The 21,401-nt window shown below is 42.1% G+C and overlaps 1 protein-coding gene across 7 annotated transcripts in view; it reads right to left on the reverse strand.

The window, feature by feature from the left end:
- The window catches only part of MEF2C (myocyte enhancer factor 2C), a 201,601-nt gene that overhangs the window by 48,897 nt on the left and 131,303 nt on the right, over positions 1-21,401 (reverse strand). For 6 of the 7 annotated variants that reach the window (XM_084833623.1, XM_084833622.1, XM_084833625.1 and 3 more), the window contains exon 4: positions 17,268-17,411. In XM_084833623.1, the coding sequence (XP_084689749.1) occupies positions 17,268-17,411 (144 nt within the window). Of the gene's footprint in view, positions 1-17,067; positions 17,206-17,267; positions 17,412-21,401 lie in introns of all 7 variants that reach the window. The other variant, XM_084833626.1, reaches the window with a different exon arrangement.

Raw genomic sequence — 21,401 nt, forward strand, 5'->3', positions numbered from 1 at the left:
CCACAGATAAGTCTTTTAAAAATTGATCATGAATTAATATTCCTTCTCTCCCCCAACCCACTACAAGTTCTGCATCTCCTTTGTATTAAAAGATTGGGAATCCCCCCCCCACGACTTCTGTTGAAAAGAAAACTCTGTTTCATTAAGCTTCATTTTAGCTTTGTTCCATTCACTGAAATCATAATTGCTTATTGGCGGCATCTTAATATGGTGTCATAGATGAATGCAGATCAAAGAAACACGATTACGATGACTTCACCACCCAGAGAAATATTAGAAGGTGAAAAAATGCAAAAGGAAGCCTTTTGCTTTAGCCTGAAGAGCCTTAGAAACTCAAGATTATGATCGGCTCTGTGAAAAGCATAAATCTACAGTATTTGTATTTGGGTGCAAAATGTACTTGCCTCCATTATTCTTCATCAATATATTAGGACCGATACTGATATAACATTTTTCCCATATGGAATAACACTGAAGGAGACATACATGTGAAAAAAATTGACCCTAAATTCCCATAAATGGAACTCCACTCCCACTGGTGAAAGGGAGGAAGAGATTTTCATTGTTCCTTCCTCCCCACATCTGCAGCTCTGTGTCAGCTGAAAATCTGGTCTGGATGGTTGGAGGGCCCTACAAAACAGTGCTGGGGGGGTCGGGAGAAGTATTTTTTTTTTAATTGCTTCTACTCTTCCTCCCAGCAGAAGCTTTCACTGGAGGAAAAGCCCTTCTCTAAGTGGGGAAGAGGAGAATTCCCACTCTGGACAGAGATGAAATTGTTGCCAGCCAATCAGTGCTGTGCAATGCTGCCTTTTCCTGAAAATTGACAGAATTGGTTTGGCAGAGCTTGACTCTGCAGTTCTAGAGATGCAATACGGGAATAATAATGACCCCTTTGTAATATAGGGATAATAATATTGAACTATCCTGCTGTATTGTAGGATAATATTGCAATATTATTTTAATACTATAATATTGCAAAATTGTAAGGATAATGGTAATTTGTTGTGGCCAAAATTATTGTTGCTGTTTTTACAAAAGCTCCACAAGCAGGAGCTAGGGGCCTGTGTGTTCTCAGTGTATGGGGAAAAGACAATGAGTCAGAACTGGCAGCCTATGCGAAGCTTAAAGTACATTGGTCACTTAATGCTTATTTTAAGTTATGTTTTTCCAATGGAGTTTCAAGTTTTAAAATATATTGCCTTTTCCATTCCACACTCAATGGAAGAGTTTGCAATTCTCAACTGTAATAAATCAGATGAAAAGGCAGTAAAGGTAATACATTTTTGGTAAAAGCTGAACTAAATAAATAACCTTTCAATGGTGTAGATGTTTGTAAACTTTCGAGTTATACAGAAATCTTTATCAGGCAAAATGAAAAGGCATTGCTAAAACAGCCCTGCTAAGTAAGTTATAAGCTGGTATGTTGTAACTTGGTTCATATGTTATACTTTGATTCAGAGTATTTCTTGGTGAAGGCAGGAAGTGCTGTGTTGGAACAGCAGTGACTATGAAAGGCATAATAAGCCCTGCAACATGGACATTGTATGATGCGATCAATGTGCAATGTTGTAGATTGTTCTTGTATTTACATAGGGCTGTTCTTGGTTTTTTGTTTTTCATAAGGAGTAAGAAAATCAGGGCACTGTCCAACCCAGCAATATATTCTCCTTAGACACAAATTTACCACTTAAAAAAAGAGAGTGTTATTTAAAATATAAAGCTTTTTTAAAATTTCCCTGTAACTGAGAAATATTTTACTGTTAGTAAAAATGTGACTACAATACATGTAGTGAACTCTGGCTTTTTGAGCATATATAGATATAGATATATGCTCAAAAACACACACACACAAATTATAGGTGCTTTTTAAAAAATCAAGCCAGAAATGTTATTGCAGAGTTGTCATTGTCATTGGCACACACCTTAAAAAATTCCTAAACTAAATATCCCCTTATAAGTCCTCCATGTTGATGGCAACAGCGTGACCGACACTGCTGCAATAAATGTATGGACACTTTGGTGTAATTTTCATAGGCACATACTGAGTAGTGTCCATGATGAGCAATGTATGTTCTCTCTCATATCAAGATTTTTTGAACTGTTCTGAAATTCTATTTCTCTAACTGTACTGAAAGGATGAGTGCTTATCTAAATTTAATTTGCAGAGGTAGCACTTCAGAAAAAGCCAGTGAAAGGCTACTTCTTCTTGGTAATATCTCATCATTTTCTTTAGTTTCCCTTAGGAATTAAATTGACTAGACTCTGTCTAGAGTCTACCTGAGAGAGTGCCTTCTCCCTTACCAACCTGCCTGGTCACTGAGGTCATCCGAGGGCATGCTATTGGTGGTTCCATGTGGACCTATGGCCCAATTGGAGTCCATCAGGAGAAGAGCCTTCAGTGTGGCGGCCCCCTTTCTTTGGAATTCCCTGCCCCTGGAAGTCAGCCAGGCACCAACACTGTGCTGTTTCTGGTGCCTCCTGAAAACAGCACTGTTCCAGGAGGCATTCCTTAATTGATCAGTCACAGTTTTTATTGGAATTCTGCTTTAAAAAATAGCATAATTTTAATCTGGTGTTTTAATCTTTTTACCCTTTTACTGTTTTATCTCTTGTGTTCACTGCTCTGAAATCTGTTCTAGATATGAAGCAGTATATAAATATTGCAAACAAACAAACAAACAAAATAGACCAAATGATACTGTCAGTTTCTCCATTCCATTGACTGTGACATCACTTGGGGAAGTAGATGCAGTTAGGAATTGAGAAAGAGGAAAATGGAATGAAAAGCTCCCTGCCCCCTGCTCCGCCCAACCCCCCAGTCCAACTTCCAGGATTCCAGCTTGTGGCACATTATGTTTGTACATGCTTGATCAGGAGCAAAACTACAATAACAACAATAAGGGAAAAGCTGTTCCTGTTCTTCAGAGAGTATCATCTTTATACAGCCTGAGTATCTGCCTGTGAAAGAAGTAATGTCTGGAGCTTAAACGCTTCAGGGAACGTTTCCTATCTATAAAATCTAAGATGTCAAGTTGGGAGAGTGGTAGCTTTAAAAAACAATGCAAATCACCTACTGATCATGCTTTGATCACTGAGGGGGCCGGTGTCTTTTGAAAAACGCTTCCACGTGTATTTCACAGGAAGTAACCTAATAAACTGCCTCTCTCTTAACCAGGTGCTACCAGAACAGCAGAGGTCAATAGGGGTTATAGATAGTTGACCCTAGGTTACCAATGCCTTCTCACTTGGAGGCACTTTAGCTTGCAAACTGCTTCCTTTCAAGTCTCATGGAACTCTGCCTATAGACTACTTTGATTTTAAAGACAACTGTGTTACAAGTATTTGTTCAAAGCAACAGTCTAAGGGCTCATCTACACATCATAATCATCATGTGGAGACCTCTTGAAACAGGCTCTCTGTGCAGCAGCTGTAATATGTGGAGCGACTGGGATACTTCTAGGCCCAATTTACACACCAACTTTGTGGTGTTGCTGGCAAAAACTGCTGGCCCTGTGGTCAGGTTCCATGATGCATTTGTAACTTGCAAAGGCCAAGCATATACATTTATGCATGTAAGTTTATTCTCTGAGGGTACATTTCCTCCAGCTACTAGGTAAAATTACCCTATTTGGCTTCTACTGAATTTTTTTTACCTAGTACACTATCTAGACTTTTTTATGGGTTTGGGGGAAGTACGGTGGTATACAAATGTCTGTAATAAAATAACAAACACACAAATAAATAAAATTATCTCCATCTTTGTTACTATAAAAATGGTCTAATTTTGTTCTACTTCTATTTTCTACCTACCCAAAGAACCTGTGAGTTTCATCTAAGGATGGAGATGGATCTGAGTAACAGCTGGATTTTCCAGCATGTGGAGAGCCTTCAAGGATACAGAAGGCTCTCTTCTTCAGACTGTTGCCCTCCATGAGCTGAGGGCGACAAACGCAACAAGGGAGAGGGGTGGGCCCCCTCCTTCTCCTCACATATTTGCCTTATTCAGGCTTAGAACATCTGAATAGGGCTAATGTCTTTGGACATTCACAAGAAGTGGCTGAATGTGGAAGCAACCTCTGCATTCTTCCCCTGTAAAGGTCTCTTTTTGGAAACAGCATTATATAGCTTTTGAATACTTTCTTGATCAAGATACATCAGTGTCCACCCTTTGAGTCTTTTTCACCAAACTGAAGATATTTTTATTTTAATGCATGTTTAGAACTTGCTGTTGCTGATCTGACTGTGATTTGACTATTATCTGTTTTATGTTTTAATTGCTTATTGACATGGCATGTTATGATTATTGTTTCTAATCTATTCTTTTAGCTGCTTTTAGTACATCAATGGAAGAGCAGGACAGAAATCACCACCACCACCACCACATCAGACTGGAGATTTACAATATGTCTTAAGAGACTTAAAGGTTGTTTGAGAGGCAATTCACTGCTCATGTGTATGTACGCATTTCATGCTTCATGATGTCAAATAGGTTTTTTAAACAATACAAAAACCCTTGAAGGTTTGGAAACTGTAACTGAGCTAGAGTGCTATCACACTTATTCTGTATCAGTTATACTGACTGTCTATTTATTTGCAGCTCCTATTCAAGGTGCTTTATGTCCTTTAAAACCCTAAATGGTTATCTGAAGAACCAGCTACACCCACATGAGCGTGCCTGAAAGTTAAGATAATTGCTGGAAGCCCTACTCTTTTGGCTCACCAGCAAGAGCTGTTGGGCTAGCAAATACTAGGGACAGGAATCCTCAGTGGTGGTCCCATATCTTTGGAACTCCCTCCCTAGTGATATACATATAGCCTCATCACTGCTGATTTAAAAAAAAAAAATCCTCTGAAGATGTTTGTATTCATCTGCATTTGGTTGAAATGTGCTGTTAAAACAAAAACCTGTGGCTAGCCTTTTTAATTTGTGATAAATGTTGAAATTCAAATTACTGTAGTTTAGATGTTGTAGTTTTGTAAACTGCCTTGTGTGGGCAGTGTCCCCTGAAAGGCAAGTTAAAAATGTTTTAAATAAAAATAAAATACAAAAACGTGCAAACTTGTTTCACAGAGATGTGTGATGAGTATATGGGATGCACCATGATCCCTGTCTAAGGCTGCTTTCAATTCACTGCCTCTGACTTCAGAAGGGAAGTTTGAGGATGTGGAACTCAGCTACTCTTTTAGAATGTCTGAAGCCAGTCTAAATATAGTGAGAATCATAGTCGTCTTGCAAACTTTGTTCTTGTTTAAAACCCTGGCATGACATTTCTTCAGCCAAAAATGAAGAAAAAAACACACCAAACAAACCCTTCTGCTTGCACACTGAACCTGTCCTATGAAGGAGGGTGTTTTTCAACACATCCACCACAGCCATGGAAGAAGCATGAGTTATGATGAAGGCTTAGTTTCTTAGGAAACATATGCACCATGTAATTTAAAATATCATACAATTATGTATCCAAGTATAGAAACACAATGGGTGAAATTCACCCTTTACAACTCAAAGCCCGAATGCTGGGGTTATGCAACAGGAACTTCTTGGAATTTGTGAGCTGGGAATAGAATCTAATACCTCTCCTCTTAAAAAAAAGTAAAATGAAATAAGAAAGGGTGAAGGGGTTGAAATTCCAGCCCAACTCAACAGCTCTTCTATCCTATGCAACAGAGTAATGCTTTCTGCCTTTCTATGCCGACTCAGCTGCAGGGCCACTTCAAATCCAACAGCCTAGAGGCTCTTCTGCCTGGAGAGCCGTTTGTCTGTAGCTGATGGTCACACAAAGCTTCTAACGGCAACCCCTTATTTTATTTATTTCATTTATATCCCACCTTTCTTTCATATTGGGACTCAAGACTGCATACTTTGGGTTCTCAGGCAGTCTCCCAGGTACTAATCAGACTCAAGATTTGCTTAGCTTCCACAAGGTTGCTGTATCTTGTGTGTTTGGACCATGCCCTGGGATTTTACAGTTCACAGTTATCTAATGAAAATTGGAGGTTTTACATGGCATATAGCCACAATCAGCTCAGAATGTGACAGCCTCAGATCGTCACCACTTCAGAGCATGCACTTAAAATTATAAGATGGATCCAAACCAGCACATCTGAGTCCTCCACACATACAGAGAGCAGCACTCCATGAGATACAATGGGCTGCCACAGGAACAAAATATTACCCCTCACCTATGCATGAGTGAAAGTATATGGGGAGTGAGGTGATGGCCACCAACACGGACAGCTTTAAAAGGGAGAATAAGTCAAATTCATGGAGGATACAGTTATCAATGGCTACCAGTCATGATGGCTACAAATTACCTCCAGTATTATAGACAGTATTATTTGGTTTCTTTTTCCTGGGCAGAAAACAACAGAATGACATTTAATAGGGATAAATGCCAAGTTCTGCACCTAGGAAAAGAAACCAAATGCACAATTACAAGATTGGGGATACGTGGCTCAACCACACTACAAGCGAGAAGGATCTTGGAATTGTTGTTGATCACAAGCTGAATATGAGCCAACAATGTGATGTGGCTGCAAAAAAGGCAAATGCTCTTTTGGGCTGCATTCATAGAAGCATCGCTTCCAAATCCCGGGAAGTACTAGTTCCCCTCTACTCAGCACTGGTTAGGCCTCATCTGGAGTACTGTGTCCAGTTCTGGGCACAACACTTGAAGAAGGATGCAGACAAACTGGAGAGGGTTCAGAGGAGGGCAGTGAAGATGTTTAGGAGACTGGAAACAAAGCCCTCTGAAGAGAGACTGAAAGAACTGGGCATGTTTAGCCTTGAGAAGAGAAGACTGAGAGGAGATATGATAGCACTCTTCAAGTACTTGAAAGGTTGTCACAGAGAAGAAGGCCAGGATCTCTTCTCGATCATCCCAGAGTGCAGGACAAGGAATAATGGGCTCAAGTTACAGGAAGCCAGATTCCGGCTGATCATCAGGAAAAACTTCCTGACTGTAAGAGCAATACGACAATGGAACCAATTACCTGGGGAAGTGGTGGGCTCTCCCACACTGGAGGCCTTCAAGACGAGGCTGGACAGCCATTTGTCAGGGATGCTCTGACTTGGATTCCTGCACTGAGCAGGGGGTTGGACTCGATGGCCTTGTAGGCCCCTTCCAACCGTACTATTCTATGATTCTATGACAGAATGACTCTGTATTACAGTTGCTGAGGAACACAATCAGGAGAATGCTATTACATTCATATTCTGTTGTGGGCTTCCCATAGGCATCTGGGCAGCCTCTGTCGGAACAGAATGCTGGACTAAAGGGGCCTTTGTTCTGATCCAGCATGACTCAACTTACGCTCTTCTAAGGTGGCGTTGGATCCCATCCACTGTCTTCTAGATTTGTGAGCACCACCTTGTTTTTGAAGTAGCCTTAGTTTGTCTGAGAAAAACTACACTTTAAAAAAAATGCAGTACTGTGAGACTGCAAAATATTCCGAATGCAAGGTATGCTATATAGGTATGCTACACAATGAATCTGTGGCTATGTGGATACAATAGTTCCATTTCCACCTTACTTAAGTGAATGGGCTACCATAAAACCAATGTGACCTGGCAGGGTGCTAAGAGGTTTGAAGAGCCACATGCATTGCCATCTGCTTGCCTCCTTTCCTTTCGGCAAGATCAGCAGGGTTTATGTAGTCTTTCATAATGGTCTCATACTAAGTGAATTTGGGGCGATTGTTTGGCTTACCATGTGTACAGGCAAATTATACAACTGTACTCCTTCATAACCCCAATTCATTTTAATTGGACTTGCACAGAAGATACTGGTGGAGCGTTCCCTATGTTGTTTTATGTCCTGTATTTCATTCGGACTTGTATGCTGAGGTGATAAATGTGGGAAGAATGTAAATACCACTTCTGGATGAGGCAAGGGATCTATACACATGCGTGGAAAAGAACATAGGACTTTAATAGAAATGCAGGGCACCCAGGAAACTGGAAAACCCCTAGCCATGATGTTATATTATAGAAATACTCAGCTTGCCCATGAATGCAGATTAAAAGCAATTCTGAATCCTTTGTTCTCTCTACTTTTCACTTTATGGAGAATAAACATATAAACAAATGGTCATAAAATAGCATCCAGGTGCCTAAAAAGCATAAAGTAAACCAGCCAGCCCTCAACTGCACTTCATGTGGACAAAGCTCTTTGTCATTTGTCTTGAGCCCCACAAATCTCATTTCAAAGGAAAACTCTTGTTCTAATGAATTTGTGCTATACAAAAGTATACATGGAACTTTAGAAATCCTTCAGCTGATCTAAGATTGCCTGTAGTGAACATCCCTTTAATTATTCTCACAATATTCTTTTTTTATTTCAGTGGGGCTTATGTAGAGAGGTTCCCAAAGGAATGTGTGCATTGTACCACCCTATCTGTCTTCTCTGCCGAAATTGTCAGTGATTGCTGCCATGTTCCATTTGTGTCAATCTCAAAATCACACAACAGATCAAATGTGAGATTTGTTAAGGTGGTCTACATGGTATTTTTGAACCATTCAAATAGTGGCCATTTGGGAAACATACACCCAAAATGCATTGCTCCAATGTTTTTGCTGCAATGCTCTTACTTTCTAATTTCAACCCCTGCTGACCTTAAAGTACTTTACAGTAAAGTGACCTTCATAGTTGCCTATCTTTATAAGCTTGCAGAATCCTTTGCAGCACAAATAAATGTATGATTGCAATCAGATGTTTTGGCTCACATGCACAAGAATCCTTTCAAGACTATCAAAATATCATTTCTTAACCCCTGTTCCCTGAGAAATAAATTTCTGGCCTTGCCTTTCTTGTCCTTCCTTACAAGCCCAGGAGCAGAGCTATCATATATATATCTTATCCCCTGCTACAAATGATTTCTGAGTCCGGATTAATTCGTTACTTTCCTTCCTCATTCTTTTTATTAAAGCTGTGAAGCCAAATTGTGTGACGATCTCAGGCCATGAGTGAACTATTGGGGTGGGGTGGGGTAGAGTGTACATACCTCTAACAATGATATAGCTTAGGAGGACTTGGCATGCTGAGTCTAGCCAATGCTCTATCTAGCTCAGTATTGTCCATTCTGCCTACCAGCAGCTCTCCAATGTCTCAGGCCATGATGGATGAAAGCCTTTTTATCTAGAGAGACCAGGAACTAAGCATGGGGCCTTCTACAAGCAAAGCCTATACTCCACCAGTAAGCTACGGGCCCTCTCTGCAGTACAGGTAGAACAGACCATGGTGGGTCAGATATGCGGCACAATGCAAATAGGCAAAGGCTGGTTGTACCAAGAGCATCTGAAACACAAATGATCCATGGAATTAGAGCTAATATAGACATAGTCTTAGGACATCCTTCCCCAGCCTGGTGCCCTTCAGTTGTTTTGGACTACAACTTCTATCAGCCTCAGCCAGCATAGTCAGTGACCAGGGATGATGGAGGTTGTATTCCAAAACAACTGGAGAGTACCAGGTTGGGAGAGGCTACCTTAGGATCTAACCTTATTGCAGATATTTCAGTTCACATTTTGTACTGAGATACGGACACAGAGGGTGAAAGGCTTTTAAATACTTGGAAGCAGGTACCCAATCCTTTCTTATTTCCTGCTTCTGAACAAGTTAACAGGACATGGGGGCATCTTATAAAATTCACAAGAGCAACATGGATTTTGTACTTGGGTTTCCATTCCAGAGTGCAACATAAAGTAAGAAGCAGCCCCCAGGCTGCCTGATGTGCAAAATCACAGTACTTTAGGTGCAACTTCATTTCTCTGTGTGCTATCACCTTTCTGTAATGATGCCTCTTGTGTGATGCCCATGTTTTGTACCCTGATGCAGAGGATAATAATTGCCAATCACTACCGCCATTAAAAATATAATGGTATCCTGCTCTTCCTCCAGGAAGTTCAGGGCAGTGTACAGTGTACAATATCCCCTCTCCCCACTCCTTTGTCCTCACAACAACCTGTGAGGCAGGTTAGACTGAAGGATAGTGCCTGGTTCAAGGTCACCCAATAAGCTTTGTGGCTGAATGAGGATCTGAAGCCAGGTCTCCTTGCTCCTAGCCTGACACTCTAACCAACATACTAAAGTGGCTCATTTTAGCCAGCCTTCCCCAACCTGGTGTCCTCCAGTTGTGTTGGACTACAACTCTGTCAGGGGTGTTTCTGAGTGCAGGGAGTGGGATACCAGTTCAGATTCTGAAGAAGAACCGCCAGACATGGGGGAGGTGTTTTCCCAGGATAGTCCAGACATGACTAGGCTGGCTTCTCAGCTTACAAACATCCAGCTGCCTGAGGATGAGGGTCCCTCTTCACGCCCCCCCTGTGAGAAGCAGCGAACAGGAGGAGGCAGGGTTTGGGGAGTCTGACCTAATAGATGCTAGACGCAGGTGAACAGCAAAGAGAGAGAAGGCAGGGGTGGAACTTAGACGGTCTACCCGATTGGCCTTGTGTGAAAAGCTGTGCTTAGAGGCCTCATGAGAGAGAGGGACCTCCCCAACTTAAGTTAGGCTAGTGAGACCGCCTTCCTTTTCAAACGTTGGGCAACTCTCTCAACTTCCTTTTGAATCCTCTGAAGGCATTCCTTTGTAGACTGAAAGTCACTGAGAATTTGCATCTGTATGACCCTGTGAAGTAATGGATTAAAAGTTGTAGACCGAAGCCTCTTGTCTGTGTTTGTTTTCGGCATCGAAATAAAGTGGGGGCTAAAGTAATCCTTACAAACTCCCATCTAGCATGGCCAGTGCCTATTATGGCTGTGGATGATGGGAACTGTAGTCAACACATCTGGAGGACACCAAGTTGGGGGAGGCTCTGATAACCAGTTCACAGAGTTACCACCCACTGCAAATCTCATGGACACATTCCACATAATTTCAGAAGGCCTGGATGCACACATTTACATCATATGACATGTGATCCTAATGTAGGGATTTTCACATGCACCACTATTTTCAAAATAGATGAGATGCACAATGTTTCCCTTTCAACGGTTTTGCCCTACATGTGTGTTCTCTCAGAAAAGATGTGCGCTTTATTCATCCCACCTTCCAACTCCAAGCTATGGCGCTGTGGTTTCTCTGAGGTGGCTGCAATTGTTTACTGCCCATTGTACACTGAGAGCAAAGCTGGAATTGGCCCTCAATGAGATAAGATTGCAAAGGACATTGTGTGACTCATGGAGAGACACGACCCAGACACACAGCCAACTTTGGCATGGTAACTGTTGTGCAAACTTTGAATTATGGCAGTCTCATGGCTGCTGATCGAGCGCGCAGAACACGACAAAGCTTTTCTTCACTGTGAACAAGCCTTTCCGAGCTCTTGCAGACCACATGCCATTGCTTCACCTCTAGGGATCCCCTAGCATGCAGGGCAGTTACCATGTCGGAGATGGTTACACTGATTTGGCTTGACCCAGTTTAATCCCCAAATTTCCATTTCACCCTGCCAATCATAAACAATAGAATATATACACTGATAAACACACAAAACTCTCTCTCACACTTTCATACAAGCAAACAAAATGCAACACATTTACCCCTCCTTTGTTAATACAGTCTCTCCATGACATACACATTCTCCAACACAGAAAAAAGGAATGACTAGGTGCACAAACACTTTGCTCGTGGCGACCCCTTTTCTCCTGTGGCTGAGAACAGAAACACACTATTTCAGCTTCTGTTCCTAGCAAAGGAGACAGACTAGCTGCTTCCCACAAGTAGCTGCCATGGCCATTTGGGGGGGGGGGTGAGGCACTGCAGAGGGCAGGGCAGTCATGTGCGCCACCTCTGAAGTCTAGACAAACTGAACAGATTTATTCATCACAGTAGAAGAAACCACTGCCGGTACTGTGCTGCTGCTTCTCAGTATTTAACACTGAAGCAATATTTTGTTGACCCAGAGGAAGGGGCAGAAGGTGAGATGGGAAATCATTTCAATGAAACTATTTTTGATGGATTCTTAACTTTTTACCATCTCTAACTTGAAAGTAGTGCTAGATGTTTCTCCTTGGTCCATTCACAAAAATATGTCACAGTGTACAATTTAAAGTATAGACATATACTGCCAGGAATGGGTTTCTGATATTGATTATTATTATTCTCAGGGTGTTGGTCTTGGAAAAACAAGTCAAAAAAGTATTAAGATTTCATGGATTTCAGAGGATTCATGCTTTTACAGAGGGAGATAATTGTCAAGGGCTCTTTGGAGGGCTCTCTCAGTCTAATCCAGTAGCCAAGTCCAGACACAGACAAAGGGATTCTTTTCAAAGCTTTATTCTTCTTTTACAACTTAATAACTCTACAGGTAGCAACTAGATCTGAGCAGCAGCATCCCTGTGCCCTAAGTTGGAACAGTTGGTCCCTGTTTGAAAGGCAATTACTGGCAGACCCCTGAATATAAGGACTAGGGAGAATCCCTCCCCTTTTCCCTTGGATCCTCTAGGCGCAACTGTTCTTTGAGCGCGAACCCTTTGGCGCTGCTCTCTGCGTCTGCGCCGTGCATCCACCCAGTCTGCTATCTGTGCTGAGACACACTCTGGACTGCTTTCTAAACTAGGAATGTGGGTGGGAGGAATCTCCGTCAGCTGTTGGTCCTGGGAAAAAGGAGCGCGCTCCTCTCCTGAAGGAGCGACTGCTCTTCCTCAGCAGCAGAACTACTCTGGGAATCTATGGGCTCAGTGTCCACCCTGACAATAATTAGACTTGGTCCTCAGACTCTGCAGTCACTGAGGAGGAATGCGGGCTAGGCATAGCAAAGAAGGGCAGTTCGTGTAATACCAGCATAAAGGGTAGAATCCCAGCAGGTTCTGCTTCTACCAGTATTATCAATTATTGACAGTAGATTCAGGAAGAACTAAAGAAAATACTCCTTTAAACATTATTGCATTAATTGACATAATTTACTGACACAGTGAAGATGTGGTGTTGGCTGCAAGCTTAGATGGCTTTAAAATGGAACTGGGCAAGCTTATGATGGCTACATGGAACTTCCTTGTTCAAAGGTAGTATGCTACTGAATACCAGTTGCAGGGGGAACATGCTACTGCATTGAAGTCTGGCTTGTGGGCTTTCCATAGGCATTTGGTTGGCCGTTGTGGGAACAGAATGCTTGGCTAGATTAAATTTTGGTCTGATTCCGTAGGGCTTTTCTTGCATTCTTATGACAAAAGAAGCTGCACCTGCTGATGTTATATCCATCCTATATTAACTCTGGAGATCTTATTGTAGGGGTCCCCGACCCTATTGGACGCATGGGCACGTTTGGGAATTTGAGAAACTGCTGTAGGCACCACTACAACATGGTTCCCATACTGGATGTGGCTAGTCACATAGTGGCTGCCTTGTGGGGCCTGGTCAGTCAAAAGTGGGCCAAAGAGGTGAGGGGAGGAAGAGAAGAGGCAAGAGATTGAGAGGGAGGGGAAAATAGCAAAGGGGTAGAGGGGAAAGAAAGAGCAAAACTAGAGGCTGGGAGGTGAGGAGAAATAGCAAGGTAAAGAGGTGGGGAGAGAAATAGCAAAGCTAGAACCTGAGGGAAACAGCAAGGCAAATGGGAGAGAAAGAGCAAGGCTAGAGGCTAAGAAGGGAGAGAAAGAAGAAGACTAGGGATGGGGAAGGGAGAGAAATGGCAAGGAAAGGGGTTGCGGGCAGAGAAATAGCAAAGCTAGAGACTGAGTGCGGAAAGAGAGCAAAGGGAAGGGCAGAAGACTGGGCAGGGCCAGAAAGCAACTCTTTCCTTCTCTGCCTGCCAGCCAACAGCTAATCTGCAGCAGGTGCAGGAACAGAAAAGGCACCCTAATTTTTTCAAGTTTTTTTTAATTAAAAACAATTTTTTGAAGGCGGCAGGGAATGGAGGCTTCATGGGCACCATTGGAATCCTAGCAAGCACCAAGGGGATCCAGGGCTCTGCGTTGGGGACCCCTGCCTTATCGGGATTCCATCTGAACAGGGGTTACCTTTCTATTTCCTATTGAGGGCCTAAGCATAGGAACTAAAAAATGAAAGGTCTGCAGGGGCAATATTTCCACTTGATGAAGAAAGGAGGGCTGGAGGTTTCACAAGACCACTGTGTCAGTAAATGCAATAGTGATCGCATTATTGAGCAAATATTTCTGTGTTGAAGCTTGGCCTTCTAAAATCACAGTGGCAACTTCAAAGCTCTCCTTCCAACATATGGAATTAGGCAAGTGAGAAGAGCGTGAGTGGAAAGGGAAATATGAGTGCGCATGAATTCAATTAAAAGTTGCATACACATGTTAAGCATTTCAGAAAAAGTGCTCTAAAGGAACATTGGTCCAATTTGGAGCTCTTCTAGTCTCTTGGGTGAAACGTTAAGGTTTCCAAAAGTTTGCGAAAGCATGACTTTTACTACAAAGGCCAGATCAATTTAGCCAAGTGTTCTTTAACGCACATGAAAGATCTGCTCCCCTAGGAATGAGCTACAAACAGTCTAAAAAAATGTAAATTGTGGCAGCAATTCTTAAGAGCAAATGTCTCCCATCTGGATGTCAGCTCTTGCACATTTAATTGGCTGTGTGTACACAAGTGGCTGGGCACATTTTGTAAATGGAGGGTAATTTTTGTTCTGCTTTTGCAGGCACAGATATTTGTGCCTCCCAGTTCTCAGCTTGTTTGTGCAAAGTGGCTGTGTGTTCACTACTGGAAGGACAACTGAATATCCCTGATCACTTGTGCCCACATGGTCAGAGAAGAAGCTTGCTTAAATTGAGTAAAATAGATCCAAAGGCACATCTAGATGGAAAGCTACTTCTCTAGATGGAAAATTACCTCCCTTTATTATGGTGTGTCCCTGGTTCACTGCTTACAGTACACTTGTCTTCATTGCCTAAAGCAATTCTGAAGCTGACCCACTTTTTTATGCATAAAGACCACATGCCTTAGTGTTTTGCTCAAATAACTGAGCTGTTCTGGGCAGTGTGTATTTGTCCTAGATTATCCTGTTCTTTGTTTTAATAATATATTGGGAGAAATCTCACCAAACCCAAAATGGCAGAACTACAACAAATTCATGCTATATATTAGTGCAACTATGCAAGGAACAAAGCAGAAGAAAAAACTCCACTCATCTTGCCCATCAACAAAAGCAGCCAAGGAAAAAGCAAAGGTGCTGAAGGGCAGATAGACAAACTGGCTCAGCCTACATGAAGCAAGCATGATGCCTCCATCAGGAGTGATTAGTCAATTTCTGTCCACACAGATTTGTTTGTTGCTGTAGTGTCCAAAAAGATGCAGCTGGAACTATGTCAACTCAGGCTCTTACTGTGCCTATACTGATCTTCAGAAGTTTTTAAAGAAGCTGAAAGCTTGCTGTCCCATCAACTCTTATCCATGGTAAATTAATTGTGTAGTCTACAAGTTCTAAGGAGCAATTTATAGAATTACTAGAAGCAATAGCCACAGTAAGCAATAGTCAGCATAAGCCCCCAGTCTCCAAACTTGGTTCTCATTGTTAGGTAACTGCTTAACACAAAGGAGGTAATGAACCCAAGTTTCCACAAGATAGCTGCAATTAGCTATTACTATGTGTGAACTCATCCTAAGTTGATTCTTTAAAACAGAGTTGGGGCAGTCTGGGAACCAATTTCCCTCTGGCATTTTTTTTTTTTAAATTGGCAGTTTGTCACCAAGGTTTGGCAGAAAACTCCTATGGAGGCTTACTAAGGACAAATCTAGCTTGTTTTCTTTTTTTGCTGATTTTGGAAGGGCAAGAAGGTCGATAGGGTACACTGGGGGGCATGGGGGGCACACTGGGGGGTCAGGGCAGCATGCGCCCTGTGTTTTGCCCACCTCTGCTTTAAAACCTCACTTCTTTGTCAGAATGAGGTTCCCTAAGGAAATTTAAAACTGAACTCCTTTCTAAATTAACACCACAGGCATTCAATACAGCTATTCAATATAGCAGAGTCCTAAGGCACCAAAAAAGCTTACAGATTTATTGTGATATAAACTTTCATGGACCAGAGTCTCATTCACAAATGGTTATGACACAATACATTTGTTAGGTGTCCAATCCTGTGCATATTTGTACAGAAAAATGTCCTACAACTCCCAGCATGCCCCAGCCTACAGTGCTGGTTGGGGACCGTTGGGAGTTGTAGGACTGTTTTTTGTCTAAATATGCATAGGATTGCACCATAGGTCTTTTAAGTGCCAAAGGGTTCTTTGTTATTTTTGTCTGTGCGAGACAAGAACAAGCATTCCTCTGAAATTTTGTCATCAAATATTGTAGACATGAATAGTATTAATTGTACTTATGTAATACTTGTAGTGTTCATGTGAGGGTGTCCTCTTTATATATTTGTGCAAAACAATATAGCTACATGCAGAGTTATTTCTCTTAAGTATCTGGCAAGGCATATGACTGTTAGAAATTCTGTCTTGGTTAAAACAAAATTTAGCGCTCGTTAAAGCATTAAGGGAAATGTTGATGGAATCAAAGCAAATCTTCTGATAAAGCTGTAAAATCACCTCCAACACACAAACATGACTGAATGCCACCGTTAGGCTATCATGCAGTCTGTTTTCCTGCAACTAGCAATTAGCTACATAACCCTTCAGTGTGGTAACTGAATTTAGAGCATAGTTTTAATAATGGTGGTTGCAGGTCTCATGTTCTTTAATATACAACATGAGGACAAATTTAAATGCCATTTTCTTTCTTTCTTTAGACTCAAAGAAAGATGTCTGTGAGTATGTTAACCTATCCAAAGCAAGGTTTACAGATGCTCTCTAAATACGTTTTGGGGTAGCTAGTGTGGTAAACCAGAATTCTGAAAATTCACTGTACGTAACGTACATTGCTTAAACTTCCTTCTTTAGGTTTTACCTCTGGGTTGTCAAACACATCTCATTAAGGAACTCTGCACACCTCGAGAGCAAAGATATATAGTGGTGCAGTATTTCCTATGCGCAATTTGGTTTTTATGGGAACTGTCAAAGTCTCTCTCTCGCCAAATACGCTTTTTCGTAAGAAACCAGAACTGAAAGGGTTAGGGTGTGTTACTGCAGTGGTTATCAGCAGACAGCCATCTAACCTTTGGTACTTACAGGGATTTTATGGCTCTTGATCATATTATCAAATTCTTCATTAATTTTTTTGTATTTTTCTTCAGTGCGTGGGGTGAGGGCATAAGAGGAGTCGGGGTCGGGGCTTTCACAGCCTTTGTTTTCTTTCTTGTTCAATGCCTGCCAGGTTCAGAGAAATATCAGAAAGTAAAAAAAAACGAAAGGGAACTCAGAGTACTTACACATAATCTTTGCCTGCTGATCATTAGATCAATATCTTCATTAATTTTCCTGTACTTGTCCTCAGACTCAGGGCTGTGACCTACTGAATCGTCAGCATCGGGGTCTGGACTGTCACAGCCATTAAGTCCCTTCTTTCTCAACGTCTGAAATACATAATTTGGAAAGTTCAAGCCTTGACACAGGCTGCAAGAGAGAGATCCAGGGCCTTTACCATAGCTCAGGATGCCTGTTGGGTGAAGGCTGTTACATATTGCATTAGGGAGAGAAAGAGGAGAGAGAAGCATTAGGTCAGTGAATGGCAGCTCTTGTTACCAGCGGCAAAGAGAGGTACTACGACCTCTTCTGAATCTGGAGTCAGTCAATGAATGGAGAGAGTACACAGTCTAATAAAATGTCTGTGCTACCATCTATGCTATGCCTTTCCCTGCAACAGAAACATCAGCAGGTTAAAATTTTCAGCATTCACAGATTTTTAGCACATAGAAAGGGTAATGTATTCGATCAAGCAGGGAGCTGTAAGCAGTTCTTTGTGAGCGGAATGACGATCTAAAAACAACACTCTGTAGCGTTTACTCTGTAACAACAGTCTGCAATATTAAGTCTGTAATGGTTCTTAGATTAATCAACAGGCACCTTCCCTCCTGCTACTCTCAACAAAAGGACTGAAATGGGAAATGGCCCAGCTAGTGCCGACATTGGCTTTATTTCAGCCCCAAATTAAGTCCTGGCTATTTACCCAAGCCTTTGGGTCTTACTGACTGTAGCTTGGTTTTGATTTAGTTCCTTGGGTTATTAATGCTGATTTTATATTGCTGTTTATATGTTACATTGTTTTCTATATTATACCCTGTCCTGAGAGCTGCTGATATCAGGCAGGTTAGAAATATTTTAATAATAAATAAATAAGTCGGGACACTCAACACTACCCATATTACAGTTTCTATTCATCGGGGCACTCTCAAAATAATACCCCGCAAAATAACAACACAAGAAGAGGTTTTTAAAAATATAACACTTTGAGACTTCTGTCTACTAAATAATACATGATATGCCAAAAACCTTCCATATTAAGAAGGGTGAGGTGAGAGGAGCCATTATGTATTAAGGTATTATTGAGTTGCTACACTTATATTCTGTCTTTCCTCCAAGGAGCTCAAACTGGTGTACACTGTTCTCCCCCCGCTTTTGTTTTTATTCTCACAACAACTCTGTAGAGTAGCTTAGGCTAAAAGATAATCCAACAATCTCCCAGTGAGCTTCATGGCTGAGTGGTGATTTTAGCCTAGGTCTTCCCTGTCCTAGGGCCTGTTGCCATGAGCGATTAACTCCCCACTGGCTGTGTGGAGGTCGTTAGGGATACATGACGTCATGGCCATCCAGCAGCCACCTTGGAGCTTATCAGGGAAAAACCAGATTTCCTGAGACTGCTTAAAGTCTAATTCTTTTCCTGGTACAGTCACTGTGTGCCCCAACCGCCGCATTGACCTTGGATATGCTAGCCCTGCCCAAGGGTGTGACTTTCACTGTGACCCCGTCAAGGTGTGTTTCCTGTGTGTTTCCTGTCCCTGCACAAACCAAGTAGTGTCTACTCAGAAGTAACTCCCATTGCATTCAATGAGACTTGGGGCTCGTTGGGAGGCTTGTCTTACAAATGCGCACAAGGGGAAGTAACTACTTTGCACCTTCCTTACAGAGCCTGGGGGGTGGGGGACGCCTCTCTTATTGGTCGAGCAGCACCTGCTACACAGATGATGTTCACTCCACCACCACTATCACCACACCTGGAAGTTATGTAAAGCCACTTAGAATGGTGCAATATATACCCTCATGGAGCCCTGCCTGGACCAAAAGCAGCTCCTACAAAAATGCGGGTGAGCCACTCCTCCCTTCTCCTTCCGTTGTCATGGAAACAGGGCCCTAGTTCCATATTCTAACCATTACACCACACGGGATCTCCTTATGTGACCTGAAGAAGGGTTGGGGCCAGTGTGGAATAGTTTGTTTGTTTGTTTATTTATTTATTAAATTTATTAATCACCCATCTGGCTAGTCACCCAGCCACTCTGGGCGATGTACAATAATAGTGGCTATGGTCTTTTGGTTTGGACATGGGGAAATCAGATTAAAATTTCCCCTCAACCATTTTAGTTATTCAGTGGCCTTGGAGAAGTCATCTCTTCCCCCAGCCTACCTCCCAGAGTTGTTGAAGGGATAAAATGAAATAGAAAAGGGTGGGATACAAATGTAAAAAATACTCATACATTTAATCACTTGATCACCAATTTTTAAGAGGGGCATTCAGGGGGCCTGCTGATATGCTATGCTAGACAGAGTCTCTTGTTTACGACGCCAACAATCCAACACAAGAGTTAGGTATGCTTAGGGCCGGTGAAATCGAGCATGTTTAGGAGCAGTGAAATCAGTTCTTTGCTGGATTGGGATTGATGACAACAGCACAGAAATTATCTCTCAAGAAAACAGAGACATAATATACAGTGCACCATGTTTTAGTTCCCAAGTCAAAGCAACAAAATATTCCATTTAGTTTCTCATATTATCCAGTTTAAAAGTCACTTTTAAACCTAAAAAGAGTGAATACCAATCTCAGGGCTTCCTCTGTTCAGATTTCTGGAGCCTGGATAATCAACACAACAAAATCACGAGAGCTTGAAGTGTAACTCTTTTTAAAATCCTTCCTCATGGCACAGTGTGCTGAACGGGAATTGATCCTCAAGTGGCGGTGAGAAGCCTATTTCCCCCAGTTGTTGCTTCTTGCTGTGGATCTGAAATGTCTTTCTCTGTCATTGAAGGCCAGCCAGGTCTTACGCTCCTTGCTCCCATTAGGAAGATTTATGTCTCAAGTAACTTAAGGAGGCAGAAATCTGTGCAGCATATTCCCAGTCCATCCCTACTGTGAGTACAGAGGTTGCCACTGTATTTGGCAATGCAGAACTTTCAATAAAGGTGTTAGATAGAATTTTGGAGTGTTTGCTCTTACTCATTCAAAACACAGTATAAAATAGGTGCATTTTTGATGGCACAAATGTTTTCTTTAAATGTTTAGGATTTCATTTTTACAGGCTCATGGCTGACAACCTAGCACGCTCCAAGCACTCAAGTCTCCACCCAACATTTGGTATTGATGCTATTCTAGTAAGCACAACACAATCCACATGACAAGCTGATCATCCAGGACCTGCTACAGCACATCAAGCTGCAAACTGCAATCAGAAAAGAAGGATTCATGCAAGTTTCTCAATTTCTTGCACATCATCTATAGCCTGGTCAGCAACTAGTTTAAGGGAGGGCCACTTTGAGGAAGGGATGGAGGGTCAGAGTGTACCACTCAGGGGACCAGATTTAGCTCTGGCATCTCCAATCATTTAACCCTCATCTATATCTGCACTTATTATATCCTTAATATTATTTTCCTATTCATTTCAAATTTCAGAATGTTCTTAAAGCTCTCAAATAACATGCCCACTCAATCTTCAGCCTTAGTTTGGTAATGAGTAAAGTGATAAAATACAATTTACACACAACTGAAACTAGAGCCAGCCTTGCCATTAGGCAGAGTGAGGTAATCACCTCAGGCTGCAGATGCTGGGAGGTGGCAGCAAGGTGTGTGAGGAGGAAGCTCTGAGCTACACAGCCTGCCCTGCACCACTGGAGCTAGCTTGCTGCCTTCAAGTATGGTGGAGGGCACTGCCCCATTGCCAGTGTTGAAGAAATATTCAACTGCAAGTCTATTCGGCTTTTGTAGATGGAATGGGGTGGGACACCATCTTGTTCTTTGCCTCAGGCAGCAAACTATCTGGGGCTGTCCCTGAAACCTGACTTGTAATTCTGAAACAAACAGGATTTCCACATGACACAATTCATTGGAATGGGAACTTCCTTTGCACAAGTCCACTTGAACAGAATGGGAGACACACAGCTCCCCTGTCAATCTCATGAGTCTTATGCAGGAGACATTTCTGGTGGTTTATGCCGCCCCCACCCCCAACATCCTGGGGCATTGGCAGGGCTTGAGTTTAGTCATCCAGGCATTCACTGAGAGCCAATGTGGGGAGGAGGGAGTGAATGAGTGCACATCAACTGATCTGAAAACATGCAAGTTGGCTCCCTGTTCC

This window comes from Heloderma suspectum, chromosome 2, assembly GCF_057233095.1.
Source record: "Heloderma suspectum isolate Gila_16-S chromosome 2, 16-S_ref, whole genome shotgun sequence".
Classification (NCBI taxonomy): Eukaryota; Metazoa; Chordata; class Lepidosauria; order Squamata; family Helodermatidae; genus Heloderma; species Heloderma suspectum.